This window comes from Crocodylus siamensis, chromosome 4, assembly GCF_052110815.1.
Source record: "Crocodylus siamensis isolate JL-2025a chromosome 4, ASM5211081v1, whole genome shotgun sequence".
Classification (NCBI taxonomy): domain Eukaryota; kingdom Metazoa; phylum Chordata; order Crocodylia; family Crocodylidae; genus Crocodylus; species Crocodylus siamensis.
The window spans coordinates 69,905,811-69,931,739 of record NC_143398.1 but is presented as its reverse complement, the minus strand read 5'-3'; the positions used below and the strand labels follow the sequence as shown (position 1 = coordinate 69,931,739).

General features: G+C 44.9%; 1 protein-coding gene across 1 annotated transcript in view; it reads right to left on the bottom strand.

The window, feature by feature from the left end:
* Positions 1-25,929, bottom strand: part of TRHDE (thyrotropin releasing hormone degrading enzyme) — a 321,603-nt gene that overhangs the window by 260,008 nt on the left and 35,666 nt on the right. Inside the window, 1 exon segment of the mRNA XM_090042544.1 lies at positions 7,714-7,840. Within this exon segment, the coding sequence (XP_089898670.1) occupies positions 7,714-7,840 (127 nt within the window).

Below are 25,929 nucleotides of genomic sequence, written 5' to 3'. Positions count from 1 at the left end.
TTGAAGTAGCACAGCTACAGTGCAGTGACAGTATCTATACAGAAAAGCATACAATGTGCCAGACTTTAATAACTACCTCAAAATTTTACAATAAGGCACTATTAAAAAAAAAGGGGGGGAAAGGCTGTCTAATATTCTGCAGTGGCAACTGTTTGGGTATATTTTAATGTTTTAGTGTTCAAACATACAACATGACTTGCAAGTGAAAGACTGGCTTCAACTCTGACCAAAAGAGGAAAGGGAATTTACATTCCTCCCTTCTTTAGGATATGTGGCTACATACCAAGAAAGGATTAACTTTGTGGCAAGATATTGCATTTTCACACCATCCCCTACAAGGATGCTTTCAAGGAATAGCAACTTGGAGGGGTTGGATGTATTTAAGTCAACAGGCCCTGATGATCTTCATCCTAGAGTATTTAGGGAATTAGCTGGAGCATAGCAGAACCATTAGCGTGACTGTTTGAGCACTCGTGGAGCTCAGGACAAGTCCTGGAGGACTGGAAAAGGACCAGCATGATCCCTATTTTCAAGAAGCGGAGGAAGGAGGAACCAGGTACCTATAGGCCAGTTAGCCTTATGTCTACCCTTGGAAAGACCTTTGAGAAAATTGTTAAGTGGGTAAATTTTAACAATTTTACCAGTGGGTAAAATAATGCTTAGGGGCAACCAACATGGGTTCATAACAGGCAGATCCTGCTGGACTAACCTGGTTTTTTTTTACGACCGAGTCACAAAATGCTTGGATGAAGGAATAGAGGTAGATGTTATTTACTTAGATTTTTAAAAGGCCTTTGACACAGTGTTGCACCTAATTCCTATAAATAAACAGTTGCAATGTAGATTACACAGTCCGGTGAGTGGAAAATTCACTTATGGGACACACCCAGAGAGTGGTGGTGGGTGAGTCAATTTCTGCCTGGAGAAATGTGGGCAGCAGAGTCCCCCAAAGCTCTGTCCTGGGACCGGTACTGTTCAATATCTTCATTAGAGACTTGGATGAGGGAGTAGAAAGCACTCTGTCCAAATTTGCAGATGACACCAAACTATGGCAGCAGGTACACAAACTAGAAGGCAGGGAGTGAATCCAGGCAGATTTGGACAGGCTGGGGAAGTGGGCGGAACAGAATAGGATGCAGTTTAACAAAGATAAGGGCCATGTGTTGCACCTAGGGAGGAAGAATCATTAACACACCTACAGCCTGGGAGGTACCATTCTAAGTAGCACAATTGCAAAAAGAGATCTCAGAGTCGTAGTCGACTCCAAAATGAACAAGAGTCACCAGTCTAATGAAGTAATAAGTAAAGCTAACCACACTCTTTGTTACATAAGTAGGTGCATCACAGAGAGGTCTAGGGAGGTGATACTTCCCCTCTATGCAGCACTGATCAGGCCACAGCTGGAATACAGTGTCCAGTTTTGGGCGCTGCACTTCAGGAGGAATGTAGATAACCTGGAAAGAGGTCAGAGGTGAGCCATCCATCTGGTTAAAGGCCTACAGGGAACAGGACCAATTGAGGGACCTGAATCTCTTCAGACTCCACAAGAGAAGGCTGTGAGCTGATCTTATGGCCATCTACAAACGCATCAGTGAGGGACAGCAAGAAATAGGGGATATGATGTTTACCAGGGAGCTCTTTAAGTGCCACACCTCCTCATCTCCAAAAAAGGAAGTTTCTCAAGGTAAATAAATTACACAATACACTTGGGACTACAGCCCCAAAAGACTTAAGTCTTGCCTAATTCTAAGTTTGAGCACTTGAATCCAAACCTGGGATTCTGAAAATTACATTCAGGTGTGGTCTAGCTTAGGAGGTACCTGAAATTTGTAAGTGCCTATATCTTTTTTTTTATATTAAAGCACTGTAGATAGCTAAAGTTTTGCTTTAGAGAAGGTCATCTACTGTCTGTGGGGAGACCTGCTGCCTGCATCCTTTTTTAAATCAGACTCTGAGTAAATCACTCTTCCAGAATGTGGGAGACCTAGGTTGTATCATAATGCTCAATAATCATAGAATCATAGAAATTACAGGCTGGAAGGGATCTTGAAAGATCATAGAGTCCAACCCCCTGTGCTGGGCAGGAATACTACTGAGATCAAATTTAGTTGGATCATTATGTTCAACAAGTAGTCCTCAAGGGCTCAATGTCCAGTTACAGTAAGGAACTGAGTGGAACTCTGCAAGGATCAGTCCTGGGTCTGGTACTGCTTAATACCAAACCCAGGTATCATTTATTATTATACTAATTAATAATTTTGGGGACAGAATAGAGTGCACATTTAGCAAATATGCAGATGACACTATGTTGGATGGTGGCAGATACTCTGAAGGATAGGGCTAGGATTCAGAATGACCTTGACAAACTGTAGAAATGGTACAAAAATCAATCAAATGAAACAAAGACAAGTGCAAAGTCCTGCACTTTGGATCGAATAAATTTCATTCATGTGTACAAGCTAATGAACAACTGGGTAGGCTGTAATACTGCAGAACAGGACCTGGAGACTACAATGGACTATCAGTTGAATATGAGCCAACAGTGTGCTCTTGTTCCAAAAAGGGCAATAGCCTAACAGGTTGTATTAACAGGAGTTTCTCTTGCAAATATAGAGAAGTGATCTTTCTGCCTTACTCAGCACTAATGAGACATCACCAGGAGCACTGTGTCCAGTTTTGGACCTGACACTTCAAGAGAGATGTGGACAGATTAGAAAGGGACCAGTGGAGAGAAACACAAATTATTGTAGGTCTAGGAAATCAGAATTTGGAAAGAAAGCCTAAAAACACTGGGATTATTTAGTCTAGAGAAAAGAAAAAAAATTTATGGATAATTTGATAACAGTTTTAAAATACCTAAAAGATGTTTATAAACAGGATGGAGATACACCAGTTATGCTCAACCTATCCATGCAAGACAGATGAGTAATGGAGAGCCAGTCTGTGGGCCAGATCCTGCAGGCCAGATCCAGTGTGGTATCGGCACTTGCAGAGATTCTGGATTCTGGAGCTGTAACAATACATGATGCTGCTATTCCTATACCTTGAACTTTCTAGACCCATGGGCAGCCCCATAGGTCAGATGACATTGTACAGCTGGCAAGAGGTTGAGTACCACTGAAATAAACTATTCTGTGGTGCAGGGGAAAGAACTGGTACCAGGGGTCTGAAATTGGAACACGAGAAATTTGTGTTGAAGATTAGGAATAACTTTCTCACTATGAGAGTGGTAAGCATTGGAACAGGTTACCCAGGTAGGCTGTGGAAGTCCATCCTTGGATGTTTTTAAGAGCAGTCTAGACAAGCACTTGACTGGGATGGTTTAGACAGAAACAGTCCTGGCTTGAGCAAGGACTGACCTAATAAGGATCCTCCACCTTAACTTTCTAAACCTAACTTTCAGGGATCTTCCCCTGACTGAGAAGATTCAAAGCCATATCTCCATTCTCCAAGAAAAGCACCAAGCCATGGGCATTTATAAAAAAATCATTTAACAGAATCACCATCTCTTTTGAACTGGCTCTTTCCCCATAGCACTCTGTCACCACCAGTTTGGTAGGATAGTCTTTTCTGCCATGCCATCATCCTATTTTGTTTTGGTTTTTTTCTCTGACTATTGATACTTGGCTATATACCATAGTATCTGAAGATTAGATCCACAAATGTACATAGAAATGCAACATTTCGCTTTGTGGTGCTCAAGTTATAGGTGCTTGGGTCTGTAGCAGAACCCACAACCCCGAGTTAAATGCTTCAGGTCCGAATACAATATGTGCAAAGAATCAGACACCTTGGAAGAGAAGAGGTTCAGAGAAGGTGACATACTGATTGGAGAGCCATGTATGGTAGCCAATAGGAAACTATAAGAACAGAGTTGTTTCTAAATGTTGTCGGTGTCAGCAGGTAAACTGGTTCCTCACTTCTGAAAATACAACTGTTTTTTCCTCACACCAATACCTTTTTCTTGATCTACCTATCCAATTGCTTTAAAAAGGCAGGTACTACAATCATTTTCCTGTTCACCCTCTCAGCTGGATCTCTGGAAAATCCTCTGGTTTTCCCTTAAACAGCTACCATATAGTCCCACAGCTCTACTACTTCAGTCTTCCCTCTCACTGAGCAGTCTCGTCAGACCTAATTAACAGCTGTTGTTTTTCCCCGTTCAGGTCTATATTTTCTAAAGAAAATACCTTCTTTCATCTTAAAGTCAGAGGATCAACCTACATGCCTAAATGTAATCATGAATTGTAAACTATAATGGAGCCCAAGAAAGCAACAAGCACGGTAAAATCTTTAAGTGCCTATGTCACACAGAAACTACAGAACCTTTTTCCAGTATGCATATGCTAAATAAACTGCAAGTTACATGACTGATATATACAGGAGTTTGAAAATTGTTTTGAATACTACAAAACAGTTTTATTCTACTGTCTATACTAGTATTGCTATATCATAAGCAGGGATCCAGATTTTCTGTTCACATGGAAAAATGGGGTAAAACCCAGATTTTCTCCTTCAAAAAGAGAAAAACGTGGGAAACGGTGGGTTTCCCCTTCCAGGCTGGCAGAGATCTAGCTTGCAAGGGGCTTGGGGAAACAGGAGAAGGGCGACCAGGCAGGGGGTGCCATGTATATGTGCATATGTACACGTGCACATGTACACAGCCGCCAGTCAGCCCAGAGAGCAGCTCCCACAGGTAAGTCTGGTAGCAGGGGTGGAGGCTGGGATTGAGGCCCCCATAGTAAGGAAGAGGGAGGGAGGGAGGGAAAGAGTCAGGCAGGGCTGAGGCTGGGGTTGCTGCTCAGCCGGCACAGTGTGTGAGTCTTGGGGCCAGTGTTCCCTCTAAGGAGCAGTCCATGAGGGTGCCATCTCAGTCCAGCGTGTGACACTTGCTAAAGGGGGCCGAGGGCTGGGGGCCAGGCCTAGGGGCCGCAGACTGGAGCTGGGGCCGGATGCTGGGGGCCAGAAGCCAGGAGCCAGGGGCTGGGACCAGGGGCCAAGGAGCTGGGAGCCGGGGGCCAGTAGCTGGAGGTTGGGGCCGGAGGATGGAGTCAGAGCCGGAGCTGGCAGAGCCCGCAGCCCCAGCCTCCATCCCTGTCACCTCTTGGAGGAACTGCTGCCTGCCCCAGTGAGGCTCCGCCAGCTCTGGCACACTGATCTGCTCCCCAGCCCTGAAGTAACGTGCCTCCTCACTCCCTGAGGCGATGTGAGAGAGCGGAGCAGTGTCCCACTGGGGCAGGCAGCGGCTCCTCCCCGAGGTGAGGCAAGGCAGGGATGGAGGCTGGGGTAGGGGGCTATTGCAGGCTCCGCCGGCTCCAGGGAAGTGCTCCACTCCCCAGCCCTGATGTGGGGGAGCAGAGCAGTTCCCCAGAGCCAGCAGACCATGCTTCTGCCCCAGCCTCTCCTGGTGCATGGCCTTGAAAAGGCTGTGCGCGGCCGCACTTTTGGTCGTGCATGGTCACACATGTGCTCACCTTAGAGGGAACCTTGCTTGGGGCCTGGGGCCAGAATGGGTGGCTGCAGTTTCTGGGCAGGAAATGAGAAAAGACTGGAGGCAGCTCATCTTGAAGGGGAGGGGACACATGGTCCCCAGATCCATGCATGGGGCTCGCAGTCCCCACCCTGCTGCCCCGTCCCTGGGGACGTCCGCAGCCCAGTAGGTGAGACCCAGCGCAGGAGGGCAGAGCAGGTCAGGGAAACTCAGTGCTGCTGCCGAGAGTCCTGCTCCACCATGTCACGACACCTGCTGCCCATCTGGCAGCAGCAGGGGGGGTAGTACAGATTTGTGTCCTTCACTGCTGCTGCAGGGGCAGGGGGCTGCAGACCCAAGTCCCTGATCTCGAAGCCCTGGCAGCTGAGGACCCCCTACAGTAGGGTGGGGGGAGCAGGGGGCTGTGGGTGGGGAGTGAGGGGCAATGGAATGGGCAGGGTAGCGGCATATCAGGGCTGCTCAGTGCCACAAAGCAGTTGGACCTGAATCCTGGTGAGCAAAGGGAAGAGGGGGAGTTCTGATTTTCCATGATAAAAAACACCCAAAATCAAAATGCCCACAGTTATAGGTATTTAAAATGTATTTTATTATACTGATTGAGGCACTGGTAGACTTGCAAACATTGTAAATATATCAAAAAACCATTGTGTTCAACTGATATCCATATAGATTTCAATTTCAAAATTGAAGTAGCAATTTTACTTATAGTAGGAAAAAAATCAAATTTATTATAGAATTTTTCCTTTGGTTATAATCCCACAAAAAAGCTAAACTGGAACATATTAAATCCCCTCTGAGGCGGTTTAACAAAATTTGCCAATGTGTAACAACAACAACAACAAGGAAAAACATGTTGAGATGAAAGGCCATATGTTTTAATTGTGAAAGATGTTCCGAAGTAGACACACTCACTACCTGCTGTTATCTGGCAACCGTATTAAAGCACCTGAAGTAACAATGCAGGTCTCTTTGTTAATTATCAGTTCTCAGAGGAAAGAAAGATCTTGATTTTTTTTTCTTTTAACTTCTTGGCAAGAACAAGTCTAGAACTTCCAGTACAAAGCAATCATGTTTTCTTCATTATCATGTCATGTTGAGAAGTTTCTGACTATCTGCTCCTGGGGTTAAGCAATGTCTCATGAAAATGCTTATGTCAGATGTTTGTACCGCAACTCATTATGTGGGCAATTCTGAAGTCAGGTATGAAAGTACACACAAAAAAATAACCTGCGGTTTTGATGAGAGCTCCATGTTTATATGCATCAATGCCTCTGCTCTCCTAACTGAACACTGCTTGCAACCCGTCATTTTCAGAGGACAAAAACAAATGCCATATTCTTATTAAAAATGAATGCAACACCCTCTTCTAACAATACCTATTACTTTATCTATCTATCTACTATACCATTAGTTGTAAGACTAATAAAGCTAGTCAGCAGGCTAGCGCTTTAATGAAATAGACACCGAGTTCCTGGAAGGAACACCTGTGGTTCAGACTCTAACACCTCAGATCAAATGTGAGCTTTCTTCTTGTTGCTGAGCAGTAAGTTTTTCTGGATCTTGATCAAACAAGCTCCCAAGGAAGGAGCAGGTAATAATATGGTGCAAAATATTGCAGTGTGTGGGAGGGTGGGTGGGGGAGTAGAGCAGAATGTGGGGGAAAAAATTAAATTGACAGCTTTTACAATTAGGTCAGTTGAACAGCAAGACAAACTCACAGCAATTCTCCTCAATAAGCAGCAATATAATCAGGCACATATTAATCATCATTAAAAAAACAACACTCATCAACATAACAAATATTTTCATAGAATGTAGGAAATTTCTAGTCTTACACACATATTTTCAATTCTGTTCCCTTTCTGCAGCTGAGCAATCAAGTTACATATGACTGAATAAATATACCCCAAGGGCTATCGAATGAAAATGAGGCCCAACATGCTGAGCATCAGAAAAGCAGAAACTAATCAGCAAAGCTTCTCTTCTCTAGTGTCCCACTGCCTAATAGATCTAATTGTTGTTTACTCTTCATGCCTTAGGGCAAATGAATGAAGTGACAAACTGGCTTCTCTTTAGGACAATTGAAAATTTCCTACTCACTGTCCCTTCTCACTTAACCCCAAAATTTCTCAACTCAAAGTCTACCACTAAAAACAACCTTGTTTCTTAATCCTGGTGAGAGCTCTTTTGGGCAGATTTTATGATCCACAGGAACATCTTACCTAATTTGGGCAGGGAATAGGGCACTTTAAAGTAGTCTTCATAAAATTCAATGAGTCTCCTTGTAATATTTAGAGCATAGTCTCCAGATCCTCTTCTGATTGCATCCGGTCTGGCATACAATCTCACCTGAAACCAAAACAGAACAAGAGCATGGTCATTTCAGCACCCACATTTTAAAACTAATCTAAATCACAGACATGATCAATTCTAAGGTTGGGGTGGGGGGGAGTGGTAGGTAGAGGTTAGTCTCTATTGCATGTTTCTCAAAACTTTGGCTGAGGAACTTATGCAATTAAGGTAACAAAGTTGAGAAAGTCACAGTCCCCCAACTGCTTGTGTTGCCAAAAAAAAGACTTAACATTCCTTGTATCAAAATAAATATTCAAAGCAATCACTTACATGTGTTTGCTAGAGATATGATGGTAGAGTGGATTAGTATAATGGTTCTCTGCCTACTCAGAATATAGGCAGGATGCAGTGGCGCAGTAGGAGAGAAGTTCATGGTTTGTTAAAGGCACATTATATCAAGCCCTGGAAGTATTATCGGCTGGGTAAAAAATAATTCCTTTTTCCTCCTTTTCTCTGGCACTAACACAGTTACCCTCGATGAGCAAAATATGATCACAAAAGCAACCATTTATAAGCTCATTCATGTACAATTAACCATTAACATTCCTAAAGCCACCTACAACAGCTCCAGGCCCCTTTTTCATAATGCAGTAAGAAAAAACTCAATTCAAATACAAATATTGTATTTACTCAGTTCAAATACTGGTGCATTCAACACAAACCTTTTCAGTTCTTTAACTGCATACATCAAAGTAGAACAACCATTCCTTCAATAACCACCCTTTCTAATTAAGGACTGAAGTATGGCTAACTCTTGAACATATGAAAGCAGCTACTTCAATATGCCCAGAAGTGCACTGACCACAGCTTCCTACCTTTCAGTCGCTTTATTGCAAAGACCATAAATCATCCAGCTCCACTAAGCTTACAAAGAGGGTCACACAGGAGGAGGAATTGTGCTTCCTCCTCACTTACCGATGGATCTGGTCCACAACAGAAAGAAGTGCATTACAGAAAGCAGGGCTGGAAATACAGTCCCCCTGCTCAAGACAGGATCATCCCTGACTAAACCATTCCAGCTAAGTGTCTGTCCAGCCTGCCCTTGAAAGTTTCCAGAGATGGAGATTCTACAGCTTCTCTAGGTAGCCTGTGCCAGTGCTTGACCACCTTCAAAGGAAGAAAGTTCTTTCTAATCTCCAAGCTAAATTTCCTCTGCTGTGGCTTGAAGCCGTTGCTCCTAGCCCTGCCCCCACAGCCACAGAGAGAAGCCCATGTCTATCCTCTGTATCACTGCCCATCAGGTATTTAAAGACTATTATCAAATCCTCTCGTGCTCCACTTCTCCAGATTAAATAATCCTGGCTCTCCCAGACTTTCTTCATAAATTATGCTTCTCAGGCCTCTACTCATTTTTGTTTTTCTCTGCTAGGCTCTTTTCAGTCTGTTCACATCTTTCTTGGAAAGTGGGGCTCAAAACTAGACACAATACAGTACTCCAGTAAGGCTTCACCAGAGTGGCACAATCACTTCCCTTTAGGGGTGCGCCAATAGAGAATTTTTGGGCCGATACTGATAGCCGATTTTTAACGAGCCATATCGGCCGATATCGATACGACCCCAATATGCAGCATGGAGAGCAGTGTTCAGCTGGTAAATCTGTTGTGGGGTAAGGGGTAAGGGAAAGAAGGGGCATGGGAGGAGCAGATTGAGGCCCCCGTGGTGAAGGAAGGAGTGGGGCAGGCGCAGGTGCTGCACAGCTGGGACAGAGCAGGAGACAGAGCCACAAGCAGCTCATCCGGGAGGCACAGAGAGGCGGGGCAGCTCCCACTGCTGTATGTACCCCAGGGTGGGGCTGGGGTGGTGCCAGCACTGGGAGAGGCTACGGTGAATTTTGGGATGGCTTCAGCTTCAACCCCACCCCCACCCCACCCCACCCCACCCCTGTAGTCTCCTCCCAGCACCATCTCCTGCCCAAAGCACAGCTCAGCCGAGCACCACACAGGGAAGACCCCACCCCTGGATGAGTTGCTCACAGCTCCATCCCTTGGTCTGCCCTGGCTGTACAGCACCTGCCCCTGCCCCTCCCTCACAGCGGGGGCCCAGATCTGCCCCTGCCATGCCCCCTCCCTCACAACAGCCGGACTTGGCTGCTTCTCACACTGCTGTGGTGTGGCTGCACATGCACAGGGCATTTATCAGTGGCATTATCAGGCACATCAGCTAAAAAAAGCCAATTGCTGATACAGTAAATTTTCCTTATATTAGTGCTGATCCAATATGGAACCAATGTATCGGTGCACCTCTACTTCCCTTGGTTTACAAGTGACTTCCTGTCAATACAATCCAGCATACTATCAGCCTTTTTTGTAACAAGAGCACACCACTGGCTAATATTCAGCTTCTGGTATACTGCAAGCCAGAGGTTGCCAACTCCTGGGATGCAAAGGGTTGGCTACCAATCTGCTGGAGGGTTGGCTGCCGGACCGGAAGTCCAGAAGTGAGCAGCATACTGCGGAGTGGCAGCCAGCCCTTTTTTACTGAATTTAAAATATGTACTTCTGAACTGCAGTATGCTGGTCCTCAGTTTGCTGGTCTGTGATCACTTCCAGTCTGCGATCTAAAAAGGTTGGGAACCCCTGCTGTAACCCCAAAAACCTCTGCAGTACTACAACCTAGACAGACATACCCCAGTCTGTTTGGGCATTTATACACATGCTCCAGAAGTGGGGGAAAGGGAGCACTTTAATTAAGCAGCTCCAAGAGCCACTCTAAACTGCCTGGAGCATCATGTGTCCCTGCACTGAAAAATGGCAGCAGGGATACTTTAACTAAAGCTCAAAAGAGCCCATCACCATTTTACAGCACAGGGATGCCAGTACACGTGACACTGGATTCTGCTGAAGCGCAGTAACTGCCACACCCAAACACGCTCAATTGAGTCTGCTCCAACGCACTGTAATTACAGCACATCAGAGCATCCTTGCTATACATGTATAGGCACCCTTTTTGTCCAGGCAATTATTTTGTCCCAAGCGCAGCACTGTGCACTTATCTTCATAGAATTTCATTTGTTTGATTATGGACCATTTTTCCAGTCTGCCCAAATCATTCTGGATCCTAGTACTGCCCCGCAGAGCATCTGCAATTCCATCCAACTTGGCATCATTTGTAAGTTTGCTAAGCAAACTTCCATCATCCAAATCATTAATGAAGATGTTGAACATGACCAGACTCAGACAGACCCCTGAGCAGCCCCTCCATTATGCCACTGATATTCATTGAGCACAATAATCCAACCAGTTTCTCATCCACTTTAAAGTATTTTTGTCTAGTTTGTATTTCCTTAGCTTGTTAATGAGAACGTTGCAGGACACAGTGTCAAAAGCCTTGCTAAAGTCAAGACCTATCACATCCTTTGCTCTCCCCCACTTGCAGAGGCTGTCATCTTACCATAGAAGGAAAACAGGTTAGTCAGGCATGACTTGGGCAGCCTCATTTATGGTGGCTGCAAGTCAGGAGCCACGGATAGCTCTGGACTTGTAAAGAAGAGGAACCAGGATGCTGCAGTATTTTTGTATATTGGCATATTCAGACTATTTAAGGCTGAGTTTTCAAGCCCCAATCATCATGTGCTCAGGAAGTTCAAAAAGGGAGTTCAGGAGGTTGAAAGACTAAAAACCAGACTCAAAATACATGCTCTTTTAGAAGAAGAAAAGCGGTCAGGTGACTAGGCCTTTGGGAGACCTAAGTTCAGTTTACTACCACAGACCTCTTTTGTGACCTTGGACATGTCACTTTATTTCTGTTCCTCAGCTCTCCATTTTGGAGCAGAAAAACTGGTCTCCCTCTGAGGCAGAAGAAAACTGGGACATTTCATGGAAAAAGAAGGGGGAAAAAAAAAAAACCCAATAACCCACAAGGCAATAACCTCATATCTGCTCCATGTCCTTGGGATGTGAGTGACCCAAATTCAAGTCTCTGACTTGAACCAGCAGACCACATCCCAGTCCCTCTGGGTGCATCTACACGTGCATTTAGTTGCAACTAAATTTCCCTCACAGTAAACGATTTTGGGTAAATGTGTACACATGCAGGGACCTGGCACTAAATTTAGTGCTTGTCCCCTCCAACCTTGCTATGTTCCCCTAGGGCCACAGGGGAGCTCCCAGGTCTGGCCCTAGCTGCCAGCACCTGGCAGCCCTGTTTGTAGCCAGCCTCAGCTGCCAGCACTTGGCAAAATAGGCAGGAGGAAGAAAAAATTATTTGGGTGGGCTGAGCATGTGCACAACCCCCCCACCACCACCCCAGCTGGTAAATCTGTAGGGGAAAGGGTGGGGAGAGAGGGAAGGTTATGCGGGGGGCAGATTGAGGCCCTCGTGGTGAGGGAGTAAGTAGGGGCAGAAGCAGGGGCTGGGGCAAATGGGGATCCAGGGCTGGGGCAGGTCATGGAAGGGTTGGACCCCAGATGGCTTGTCCAGGGGGGACAAGGGGAACAGGGAAGGAGGCTCCCACCACTGTGCACCGGGGGGGGAGGGCGGGGATACGTGCCCCCCGATCCGTGTATGGTACAGAGGCAGACTGCCATTGCGTGCTAGGCTCTGCAGTCCACTGCCACTGCCTCTGGAGGCATGTGACACCATGTGCATCCCACAGCTGGGCAGGCAAGGATGATGCAGCCCAGTGGCAGCAGGTACATGGTGTTGCATGGCTCCAGAGGTGGCAGCAGCAGGGCGCAGAGCCCAGCTCGCAGAGGCAGCCCACCTCAGACCTGCAGACAGATTGGTGTGGAGGGGCAGTGACCAGCTATCTGCCCAATGCATGTCCTCCAAGGGCCCCTGCCACCATGCAGATGCTGCCACCCTGATGAGGGGGTCACTCTCCTGGGCCTCCACCCCACCATCTCTGGGTCCATCCCACCAACCAAAACTGGCAGCAGCACCATGTGCAGCAGGACTGGGATGATAAGCAGTGGGTCGATGCCTTTTGGATGACACTGGCATGAGCCCGGCCCTCCCTGCTGACACCCACCTGGCTATGGTGCTGCTCAAGCTGGCCACGCCTGTCAGCCTGTGGTATGTGAGGCACTTTTTTGGCATAAGCAAGGCCAGCGCTGGGGGGCCATCCTGGAAGAGCATGGCACCCTCCAGGACATGCTGGAAGACACCATCCTCTAAGTCTGTAACCTCCAAGTGGCAGTGGCAGGCTTCTGTGTACTGGGGTTCCCCCAGTGTACCGGGGCACTGGACAGCACCCACATCCCAGTATCCTGCTTGCCCCATGGAAGGCAACCCTATTATAGCTGCAGAGGGTCATGAACCACCAGGGGACCATCACATGTGAGCACTGGCTGGGCAGGCAGCACGCACAACAACTGCATGTTGAGGAACTCTGGACTGGGTGTACTGGTGGAAATTCTAACCTGGACCCAAGAAAGTTGCTTCAAAATCAGTATGCCCTCTGCAACAAATGGGCATTGTTTATATATTTAATGGCTATAACTAAACGTATATTCCCTCTCCCTAAAATACAGAAGAGCCTCAGCCATTAGGGATTTTAATCTGCACTATGACACCTCTAACAAAGCTTTTCCTGAGCTGGGGTGCTTGAAAAAAGGATCAACATTTTGGGGGGCAAATGGAAAATTTCACCTAGGTTTACAGTTTTTCTGGCGTTTGAATCTGCCATTTCAAATTTTCATAAATTTGAAATGGCAGATTTGGAAATGTTTCTCGTAGCTCTATTCTAGGCCTAAAATTTTTGATGGGCTTCAGCTTCAGCTTCGGTGGAGGCAGGAGCCAGAGCTGTTCTTAGCTTATATAAAGTTAAGTAGTTTCCAATCAATACTGAATGACACTGAACCTGGACTGCCCTCAGAGAAATACTGTACCCATGAATTCTACTTTAAACTCATTGTCTCAGTTTTAGATACTCAGAATTATTGCTTTTCTTTAAATTGATATAGGTGTTCCTTTAATTTTGTATCACGGTGACTGGTTACAAACTCACTGTGTATAAATCACTCATATATGGTTGTCATTTTGTAAAGTAATGTAAAACAGATAACTTAATGTAACCTAATGATTCGTGTAATAAAGCAGAGTATTCGTAATTACTACCTGAAAAATATACACAATTATCTGAGTCTATATAAGTCACTATTTACAGATATTGTTTCTTTCCAGTAAAAGTAAATGGAAGTCATACATATCTTCTGTATACTATCTGCTGATTTCAAGAAAAAGTTAAGTTGCTAAAAAAACAAATATTAGCCTCAGAGATGCTGATCCTGAAACCCTATAGTTTATGGAACGAATATTAAAAAAAAATTAAAAATCATTAGCTTGCTGATGAACAGGTTTTTGTGTCATTAAACCGTCATACACAATTTTGCATAATTGCTTTACTGGCACAGTTGACTCTATCAACAAATTATAAAAAAAGGGGTCAGCCAGCCAGGTATATGAAAAAAGCACTCAGGTTGACAACTGGCAAACATAGCACACTATACGAGACAAAGAACATTATAAGGGCATTAAAATAACAGTACAAAAACACACAAAGAGACTGGTACAGTGGACAGATACTGTGGACATCTCTGATCTGCTACAGAGTTCTTGCAAGTCCACAGGCAAGTACTATGAAAGATTAATGCAGAATGTACACATCTACATCCACAATGGACCTGAAAAGTCCCTACTTGATTGCTACCCAGTGGTGTAACAAGCAGAGCTGCCACTTGGGGCAAACCCTGTGGGGGGGGGGCAGGCGGTTCTATGAACAGGAGTGGGGGGCATGGGTGCTGAGAGCGGGGGACAGGAAGGGCACAGATTGAGGTAGGCACAGGTTCCAAGAGGAGGGGAAGGAATGAGATCCAAAACCAGGAGCAGCAAGTACTGGATCCAAGCCAGGGGAAGCACATGAATGGGTTCTAAGGGGAAGGAGGGGGCAGCACTCTTACCCACATCAGGCAGTCCACAGGTCACAGCTGAACTGCTGGTATGCATGCTCAACCCACCCAGCATGTTGCTTTGAAAGCAGCAGCAGCAGCCAGGACTGTTTTATAGTTCTTGGCATGGCAATAGGGGTGGGCAGCAACTTATGCACCTCTTCTAAGTTGGTGCCAGGAATGGGTGTCCCTCACCCACCCCTAGTTATGCTGTTGCTGCTACCTAACAGTAAAGGGTACTTAAACTTTATTGACGCTGTCTTTTGACTTAAAAGTTGCTCAAGTGCCCACAGTTGCACTGCATGTATGCCTCAGCATTGACAGGGGTAAGCAGTTCAAAATCTAGTTGCTTGAGGAGGCTTGAGGCAGCAGCTTCACAGAGCATATAGCTACAGCATTTGCCCAGGATGTTGGAGATTCCCCCTCCACCTGAAAAGAATCAAACCCACATGCCCCAAAAGAATGCCCTAACCTTCAGACTGTGAGCTATTCTGACATGGAGCACTCATCCCTCCTTTTGTAGCTATGGTACTGTGCAAAAAGAATTCAAGATCCATTGGACCATAGAGAATATAGGAAAAGGAACATGGCTGTAGCTTAATGACCAACAGCACTTGCCTCTCAAGGGGAGAGTCTTGGGCTCCAGTCACTGCTCTCAGAATTGTTTCTGTGCTTTATCCAATGGACTCTTTAATGTAAGGAAATTAAAGTACAGAAAGGCTGAGAGTTCAGACCCAGTTCTGTCCTCAGCATTTCCTATCAGCTAGCTATAGGAAAAGCAAGATGAGCATACAGACTTCAGCCTGTACCATACTCAGGCTTCTGGCTGTTATGAATCCCATTCCGAAGCATCTGTCTTTCCCCATATGCTACAGAGGAAGGAAATGCACCTAACACACAATCCTGGATTCTACTCCAGGGTCCAGATATCCAAGTGTCAGCCATTAAGAAACCTAAATTTTAGGTGCCTAAAGTTCTTTCTTGGATCTTACCTTCAGGTTCTCTGTGCCTTAGTCTCCTGCTTGTAAAATGGGGTTATACTACTTCCCTACCTCACAGGAGGTATGATGAGGATAAATATATACGCATGTAATACATTCAAGATGTATGCCCAGATTATCCAGTACAGTAATAGGGTGAATAAATACATAAGATAGAAGGAAGAAAATTAATAGATGGGATCTGTTTCTTTAGCATAAACAACACTGTTCACATTTCATTTTGAAATGCAAAAAGCCATGTTTACTTTCATAACTAAATAGGTTAGACTGAACAATAACATGTAATTATTATGCACATTCCTGCAGGCTCTTTGATAATTACACTAAGAGCTTGATTTTCTACATTAATTTAGATAGAACCAAGTACAGAAGAATTTGCAGGGATGGACCCAAGTATAAATAAAAGTAATTTGCATGTAATCTGCTTTCTGCCTTAAAAGATAAATAGTACCATAGTTAGCAGCATAATTCACCCTTGCCTGCAACAGCACAACCAGTGTATATGAGAGCTGCTCACAAGAGTAAAGATTTGCAGGACTTGCATCTACTTCATAATCACATTACTTTCACCTTCCTCCATCCATCATGTGTATTTTTGTCTACTTTAGGTCCTTGTCCTACAGTTTCACAAATGACTTTGGACCAGATTCCGATGTGTTAGAAAGCAATGGAAGGTGGGAAGCTAACATCTTTAAAAATGTAAGTCCTATACCCCTATGAGGATGCCTATTTTGGACTGCAGAATTAGGTCCATGCTGTGGTTTCTTTGGTGGCAGATACATGTGTGCGAAGCAGAACTGTTATGCACAATGTTTTTGCATGACTAGCAAGTACATAAAACACACATTAAAAGAATGCTATGTAAGCACTCAAAAATAAGGAAAGACCAGAACTAAGTTTGCTTGAGCAACTTTAATTGGCTTCTTGTGTGCATGTACATTATGATATAATCTTTAGTTGGAAGATCACACACTACTGCTTTGCTACAGAATTATCATTTAAATAAACGTTTGGGGTCAGATTTTATTTATCAAACACCATACAAACTTTGCACTGAATAAAAAAAGTGTATTGACTTGCTCCTTGGTAGATAGCAAGTTCTCTCACCACATTACCCAAGCACTTCACATCCATTAATGAAGTCTCTTTCACAAGGAAAACCCTTTTCAAAATGAGAGGCATTGTGTCCCAGGCATACACAAGCAAAGGCACCCTCCCACAGCAGGACCCAAGGCAGGGCTGACCCGCCCAAAGAAAGAAATTAAAAAGCCCTGAAAAGAGGGCACACTTACCGTTTCTAAGAGAAGCAGAGCCATGCCGACAAGGGCCGCCGGTGTGGTTCATCAGCTGCTTTTATTACTGGCTGGGAACGGCACTGGCAGATGACATCAAAAACCACTGCCCAGCTGATTTAAAAGCTGGAAGAGGAAATGGAAGAAGGGGCAGCAATGCTGGAGCCAGAAGGCAAAGCTGCTCCCCAGGCTGCACATCAGCCGTGTTGGCAGCTCAGCAAGAGGTCAGACAAGGACCCACAGGAGGGATCCTGGCTCTATTAAAAGAAGTACACACCCGGCTGGGCAGGGCAGCCAAGGAGGACGGCGTCAAGGGATCACAAGGACCACAGACACCAGATCCATGTGTGGAGTGGGCTGAGGCCTGTACCCTGACTATTCCTTTCTCCTCTTTTCTTTCATTTGTTAATTTCAGAGGGCGCACAGAGCTCAGACTGGGGAAGGAATCTTCAAGTGACCCCAGGTCAAGAGGGAGAGTTGAAGCAACGTACCGGACAGCGATGCCTCCAAGGGAGAGCAGATGCAGTGATGAGGATGGGCCCATACCCTGCAGAGTAACGGGGCACTAAGGGACAGGCAAGGAGAGAAGAGAGCAGGCAAGAACATCAAAAGGGGACAGGCTGGTGACCCATCATCCAGCTGTCCTGAGGCCTGGCATATGGCTGGGATGTAGGGGACATGGAGCCCCAAGAACGCCCACAAAGGACAGCACCCGGTCTGCGAGAGTCTGCGAGGAGGAGCCCCACCACCGAAGAAAAGAAGATCAAGTCGTAGCAGGTAAGTGTCAAGGCCTCCCTTGGGGGTGAACACAACCCAATGCACAGGCCCCGGGGACATACCCCGCAGCTGGAACTGGGCGTGCGCTCTAAGGTCACTAGAGAGCATCTATACGAGACCAGGCTGGTACACATTGTTATCCCTGCTGGGCGACAGAAGAACAGAGAGATTAAGGCCAAAATTGTCCACTAATTTTGCCTACCATCTTGACTTGCCTAACTTCTGGTTTTCTACAGTCCTTAACAATTTTATAGCACTTTGTTCAAAAGGCAGGTTTCAAACAATTCTAATTGTAGCCACGAGTATGCAGCACATCTGTAAGTCTGGCCCAGTGGTCTCATATTAGGCACCCAGAAAATGAAGCACACACAAGTCAACTGTGAATGTTTTGGCTTAAGTAACTTGTCCAGCACCACACAGTACCACCATTCCCTAAGGGTGCAGACACACATAACAGAAGAACTGTTCCAAGAATGTCACTGATTGGCATGAACGCCACGTGCCCCCAGAAGCTGGGGGGGCACGGCGAGCTCCCGTGCGGGCGGCTGTGCTGTTGGCGGCGGCAAGTGAGGAGCAACCACAGGTGGCTGCGGCACTTTTGGCGGGGGCAGGGGGTAGCATTTTACCAGAATCTAGGAGGTGCTTGAGTGTGCGTAAGGCGGTTGCCTGGACCCCTGTATCTGGGTCCTCAAAGGCTGGATGCTGCATGGAGCTGCCAAAGAATTCTATGGCTTTAAAAGGAATTTTCCTACAAAAGTCAATCAACTACTTCCATTGTCTGCAACTGACCCTGATCCCTGGCATCCCAGGCTAAATACTGGGGGGGAGGGGAGCCGTTTAAGTATGGGTTTATATTTAGCATTAATACCTGTATTTCTTCTTCAAGAACTGATTTTCAAGCCTTTTTCCCTAGGTATTTGTCTATAAAATGACTTCTTTATAGAACAGCTATGGAAGAAGGCGAAATGCTATTATACGGAACCTACTGACCCCTCACCTTGGATCAGAGTTTGGACTGTTAGATCCGAAGCACAGACCTCCGCCACTTCAGCTCAGGAACTGGTAGTAGCAAAAGCTGCTACCCTGACACAGGAGCCATTAAAAGGGAGATGAGCCCCACAACGTTCCCATGTGATTCCAGGTATTTGATGACAGCAGAAGAATGCACAACTGCCAGACTACTAGCTCATTTCTAAATTCAAATGGAGGAAAGTTTCCAATTGTTACAAGCTAACTTTGTTCCTCCCCAACCCACCACTATCACTTGGCTGCTGTCCACCCCACTGCAACTCCAATCTGCTTCCCCTTCCTCCTGCCCTCAAGAGTCCCCACACTTCCGTCTCTATTTTCCTTTACAACTATTTGTTCCTCATAGCCCAGTATCTGCCCTCTACTCTCTGCTATAACCCACCTTGTCTCTCAGCCTGGACTCCTGACACCACTGTTTCCATCCAGCATTCCCTAAGTCCTCACTCCTGTCCTTTTCCCCTACTCTTGTGCCCACCACTTCAGTTCCCTGGCTCCTGCCTATCTCCTTTGCTCCCATGCACTCCTCTTCCTGCCTCAAGTCCTGCCTTCCTCCCCACTCCCACGAATCTCCCAAACCTCTGAGTCCTGATCTCCTCCTACCTTCTTCCCTTCTCCTCTCATCCCTCATTTCCTTTTCTCCCCCTCTGTTCGCATGCATCCCCCTTCTTATAAACACTCACCTCACCAGGTCCTGTGCCACAGTCTGCTTTCTCCCAACCAGTTTGTTTCCCTTTGCCCACCCACTCCCTATTCCCCCCCACACCCTTCATTCTTCCCACTCACATATACAAATATAATCTCATCTATCCTCCAGCTCCAGTAAATCCCTCTCCCTCATTTTCCATCCATACTTCCCTCTTCTCTGCATTTTACTTTGGCTGTTTCCACTTTCTTCACCATTCACTCTGCTTCCTTTGCTCTCTGCACTCCAGCAGAGGAAGCACAGAGTGCACAGGAGAGACAACTTTCCCTGTTCTCATTTCCTGTGCCTGGCATGCATCATCCCCAGTTGCCAGAAACAGTATTTACTGGAAAAATCCTGCTCAGTCCTTGCAGTCCTGGGCTGAAGCATGTTCCATCACTCTGTGGGGATGGTACTTGTGCTGTCTATTTTACAGACAGAGGCTGTGCCTGCCCAGCAAAAGATGAAATCTTTAGAGAATTTAGTAGCCAAACCCTCACATGGCTACTGAGCATGAACTAAGACATCTTTGGAAGTTTACACTTGTCCAAATTTGGATGAATTTTAATGGGGGCAACAGAGGGAATATCGTTAATATAAGAGTGATCCAAATATTTTCACAAGGCACAGAAACAACAGTGATTCTCTGTTAGTCTCTTTTTTAACATGAACAAAGTAACAGTTTTCCCCTTATTTCATGCTAAGAAATTGCTGAAACATTTTAGTTAAAGTCTAAAAAAACAAACAGAAACAGCAAAACCACAGAAGCAAACATCCTGCAAGGGAAATCCAGACTGAATAATTCAAATTTAGGAAATTTAAAGCAACTAACAGGCTCTTATAATAGCATGTGGCAGGTAACCTCAACCATAGATGCAACTACTAGGTACACCTATATTATTTCCATTTGTATATTACATTACATTATCAATTGAGAAAATTGGTTTAATTACCGTGAATGGTCAAGTTTTCCACCATTGTTAGTCAAAAAATTGCACTACAATAAAAATGTGTTCCTTGTCAACTAAAATTGTACATTAACATTTTCTATAGTCTGTTTTAATATTTTAGAAGTTGTGATGTAAAATATCTGTAATACTAGGTCTGTGGAATAGATAAGTGTGATAGTAATATGGGTCCTGTCTCCTATAATGGGGACAGTTGTGATGTATGCTAAGAAATGTGTATAAGAGGAAATCACATCTTACCAGGTTATTAACTATTGTATTCAAGAAAGTCTTCCTGTCTACAACAGGTAGAAATTATTCATCAAAACAGAAGTTAACACTTAACGTAAAGGCATGTCCTTGTGCGACTACTGCAGACTTTAACAACTGTAAATAATTACATTACATTATTTTATTGAGCAAAGAGGGCAAGAAGGACACCAGTCACAACTGCCAACTTGGTGGGGGGGGGGAGGCCAGAGTGGTGCCTCTTTCCCCCACAGCCTTTGCAGCCCCTATCCCCTCCTCCCCCCTCCCGCAAGTTGTAGGAACTGAGAAGATGCCCTGCATCACCTGGCTGTATGAGCTGAGTCTACTGAGTATGTATGAACTAAGAGAGCCAAGTGTCAGGACACAGCAGGAACAAACCCACACCAATCACAGAAGCCAGGTGCAGGGACAAAGCAGGAAAGACCCCTGCTGCTCAGGCCCTGGGTCAGGTAAGACCCTCCTATGGCCAAGGCTGCTCCAGCTCAGCTTCTACTGAGGGGCAACACAGAGCTACTCTCAAAATCTACCTCCTATAACCAAGTAATACAGGGCTTCTTCAGTTTGGCTCCTAGAGCTAAAAGGGCACAGTGTGCGGGGATAGAGTGGAGAATGGTAATTATATTGCCTAATTGAGATTTTATTTTTGGAAGTTGTAGAACTCAAAGGATGCCTACACACATGCAGCAAGGCTGCTACAATGCACCCTAATTACAGCCCATCAAAGCAGACTCAATTAATCAAGCATAGTAGTCACCATACTCCAAGCAGACTCCAGCATCATGTGCATCACCATCCCTGCACTGAAAAATGGCAGCAGGGGCACTTTACCTAAAGCTCCCACAACAGGGACACTAAGACACATGACGTTCCAGGCACTTTAATTAGAGCCCCCCATCCCCTCACTCCAAAAGCATGGTTATAAACACCCAAATTCAGTAAAAGACTTCAGCACATGTTAAACTTTATGCTTAGAATTAAACGTCTTCACAAGTTTTGCTGAATCTAGGTGCTAGTCTCATCTGAGTAGTAGACTTTTTCTTTTAAGGGGGATAAATATTCTATTCCTATTTCAAGTCTAGTAGGCTGTCTTGATCCCTCTTTTATGATTAGTCACATTTTCCATTTTTTTTTTTTTTTTAATATGGTGTAGTGTCACTAATACTTAAAAGCACTGACTTACATGCTAATTTGGAATCTATTTTACCTTAACTTGCCCCACTGACTATGTTTATATTAAGTTTAGGGTGGAATTTTATTAATCTTTTATTGGTTTTATTACGGTTACAGAGATTAATTTATGTTTCTATTTACAAGTTTATATGTTAAATGAATGTCTGTATGCAACAGCTCTCTGCTGCCTGCCTCCTGGGTCACTTTTATGAACAAGGCACTGCATTTCAAATGAGATTTAAAATCTGATCTATAAATTTTAAAAGAAATAATGCTTTGAGGTTGTGTTCTATGTTTACGCAGACAACCTATAAAACAACCTCCATAAGAAAAGTTACTAACAATCAGTGATTTCACTTGTGGGTAAAACAGTTCCACAAGTATGTGTCAAAGTGTGATACATCCTTCAATTTGACTGTGTACAAGAGAAACGTGATACAGGAAAATGAGGGCAAGAGAGCTGTAGTGAAACACCTAATCTACCACAGTGGATACCACCAAATTACTAACAGGAAAAAAGAAAGCAAAGATTACATCTGAGTTTCATTACTCATACTCAGTTTCATTCATCTGAGTGTGAATAATGAAACTTCACACTCAGATTCATTATTCATCAGGGACATTCTCCAAAACATACTGTATGGCTCATGATATTGCTATATGAATAGCAAGGGGACTGTTCAATAGGGCTGTGAGACGCTTTGGTCCCCAATTCAATTCAGCAGAGATTTGGCCCAATTCGGTGGCTGAATCTCCAAATCCACATCAAATCAGAGGTCCCTTTAATCTCTCCAAATCGAACTGGAACCCTCCAAATCGATTCAGAGACATTCAGCGATTCAGACATAGACACAGCTTTAAATGTTTTTTCTGCATCCCTCTAGGTAGCAAGCGGCTCGTGAATGCTGCAATGGTGGGACTCATGGACTGTCCCACAAGAGCATGGGGGGTGGGGGGGTCTCCAGCACCCTCCCTGGCAGACCCAGAAATGGATTCATCACCAAAGCATGTATGGGGCCCCCCCCACACACTCCTGCGCAACGCCTCCATCCGCCACAGCATCACATCCCGCCTCTCCACGCCCCAGGCCACGCCCCCACCGGGTCGTGCTGCCCCCTGTGCTACCCTCAGAGCCAGACAGGAGGGTAGGGAGACAGTGAGAGCTGGGCAGTGCCCTGGGGCCAGTGCCAGCGGGGCCCCGAGAGGCTGGCAGGAGCTCAGGGTACAGCTGGCTGGGCTGCGCTCTATGGAGCCAGGCCAGGCTGCCCCAGCAGGGAGAGAGGGGAGCCACCCTGCTCTGGGCCCTGCCAGCACTGGCTCCCACCTGCCCCCTCACTCCCAGCCCTGTGGCCAGACAGGGACCAGTGTGCCCCCCAACCCCCTCTTACTTGAGCTTCCCGCTCCGGCACAGGCAGGAACAGCCCCATGGTCCTTCTGCCTGTGGGGGCAGGGCAGGGCAGGCCCTGATCTTCCAGAGGTCTGCTGTGGCTTCCACTGGGTCCTAATGCCCCTGGCTCCTGTCACTTTTGACTGGAGCCAGAGGCAAATAAATATTAAATTTTTAAAAAATTTCTTGGGGCCCCACAGGCCAGACAGAATGGCCTCACAGGCCAGATCCAACCCGCAGGCCATATTTTGCCCTCCCCTGGCCTAGCTTCATGGAATTTAGTGCCACCAACTAGCACACACATATATTATCCCTTATAAAGCAGAGTCACAATACTGGTGGCATCATGTCACAACATCTTTTTCCTTCTACTAGGTATCACTTCCAAGTTGGTACTCCCAAAACTGGTAGGCCAGATCCTGTTCCCACTTAAGCCAGAGGCAGTTGAAGCATGGGTTTGATTTGGATTAGGATATGCTATTTATTATGTGGAAACAAATATCATTTCAGTAGCAATTTGAATAGTCAAAATATCCACATGGCATAGAGTTAAGAAGTTATATTCCACCCCTTTAGATAAAATATAAAATCATAAAATGATCTGGATTGAAAGGAGTGATATAGAATAGTAAATGAGCTAGTCTTACATGGCCAGATTCTGCCTTGTTATACAAACATAAATCGGAAAGTAACTATGCTGTAGTTATAACAACGTACTCCACCAGAAGTCACAATTCATCACTATTACTATTGCTTATTTGTACTCGGGGAATGTTTAGAGGTCCCACATGAGATCAAGGTTGCACTGCGCTAGGCAATATACATAAATGGAGTAACAGTCCTTGCCTATAGGATTTTATCTAAACAGAAAAGTCAGGCAAAATGTGAAGAAAAAATACTGACTGATGAAGTTTCCTAGCCTAATGTCCTAGAGCTGAGAATTGAAAGCCAATGTCCCATATCCCAAACAAAACTATCCTTCATTTCCAGTCCAGCTAATTATTCTTAAACGATTCATAAGAAAAAGTTCTTAAACTTTAAGGCTGATGAACATAGCAATTTTTGCTAAACACAAATTTAAAAAACATCAACCAAAATCATAGGCACACTTTTTTATGAAATAGTTAATAGGCTGTGTGAGCTGCCTGCTCAGAAAACATGAGAAACTAAGAGGGTGGAACAATCTGTACAGGACAGCAAAAAAAAAAAAGAGGAAGATTGCGGGGACATGCTAAAATTTTCCTGCTTCATAAACTCAATACAACTGCTATACAAAGGCTGGTGAAGATCTATCTTGTACACAGTCATCAAGTGTTTACTAAACAAAATCTATGGTAAATAAAAAGAATACCAGTTATATATACACTGAAATCATAAACACAAGAAGAGCAAAGGAAAATTGTATTTCCCCAGTGCATAATTTATCATGGGAAAGATAAGGGGAAAAGATCAAAGTATTTGGTAAGCTAAAGGAAAACTTTGTAGAACACTGTTTACAAGTTGTACTTCTGTCAGAGCCTGATGCAGTAAAATGCTCAGTCCCTTTAAAATCCCTTTGGAGTTGTGGGAGCTTAGCAATTTGGAGGCAGTGCTCAGCACTGTACAGGATCAGGCTGACAATACATTTGAAAGCTAGATCCTGCCCTTAGGGGACAAAAATCTGTGCATGGGAAATGCACTCCAGCTGTAGTATGAAATCCAGAAACAACAGCAACAATATTAATGGGCCAGAGGGGGCAAATTCCTTGAGGCTAAGAACATGTCAGAGTAAAAAAGACACACAATTTGGTCAGTAAAAGTGAAGTCCATAAACCATGAAATAGAAAAACAAGAAATCAAACTTTTCAGATAGGCTTCTACAAAAATCCATTTAAAATACAAACAAAACAAGAAAACCCCTCTCTGATAAACCAATAGTGCAGCTCTGTACAAATATTCATTAAAAAAAAAGCAGACAGGGTTCTTTGGGTGGCTGTGATATCTTTTATTAGACCAACTAATACATTTATCTAATAAAAGATATTACATCTATCCAAAGAGAACCTTGTCTGCCTATGTCCTTAGACCAACACGGCTACAAACAACAACCCATTAAAAAGCTACTTTTTAAATGATCAACAAATCTCCAAAAATTACAAAACAGAATGGAAATAATAAAAGCTGCATGTGTTTATATTTAAAAGCTCCTGCACATGATACAATCATGGGCCAACCAAGTATTTTGATCAGAGATAAAGAATTAGCAAGGGATTATCTATCAATGCTCTCTCCAGTCTCACTTCTGAGGATTCTTACACCTGCCTAAGCCATAAAAATATAAAGGGAATTCTTTAAGAGAAAAAGGCGGGGGGAGGGGTATATTGGGACTGAATATACAAACAGTGACAGAGAACAGAAAGCCTAAATCTATTAGAGTATCATTCTTATCTCAGGGCTCCCTCCATAAAAGATCGAGGCTGCAACCAGGGATCAAAGTGATTAGCTGACTAACCAGCAGCCAACTGAGATGCAGATGAGAGGTGGCAGATTATACAGACGCAGGGAATCCAAACTGGCAAACACAGGCTTTCAGTTGCTCAGGAGGGAAGAAGCTGCAACATCCAAGTACCCTCACATATACAAACTTTGACAAAGATGATAAGCAA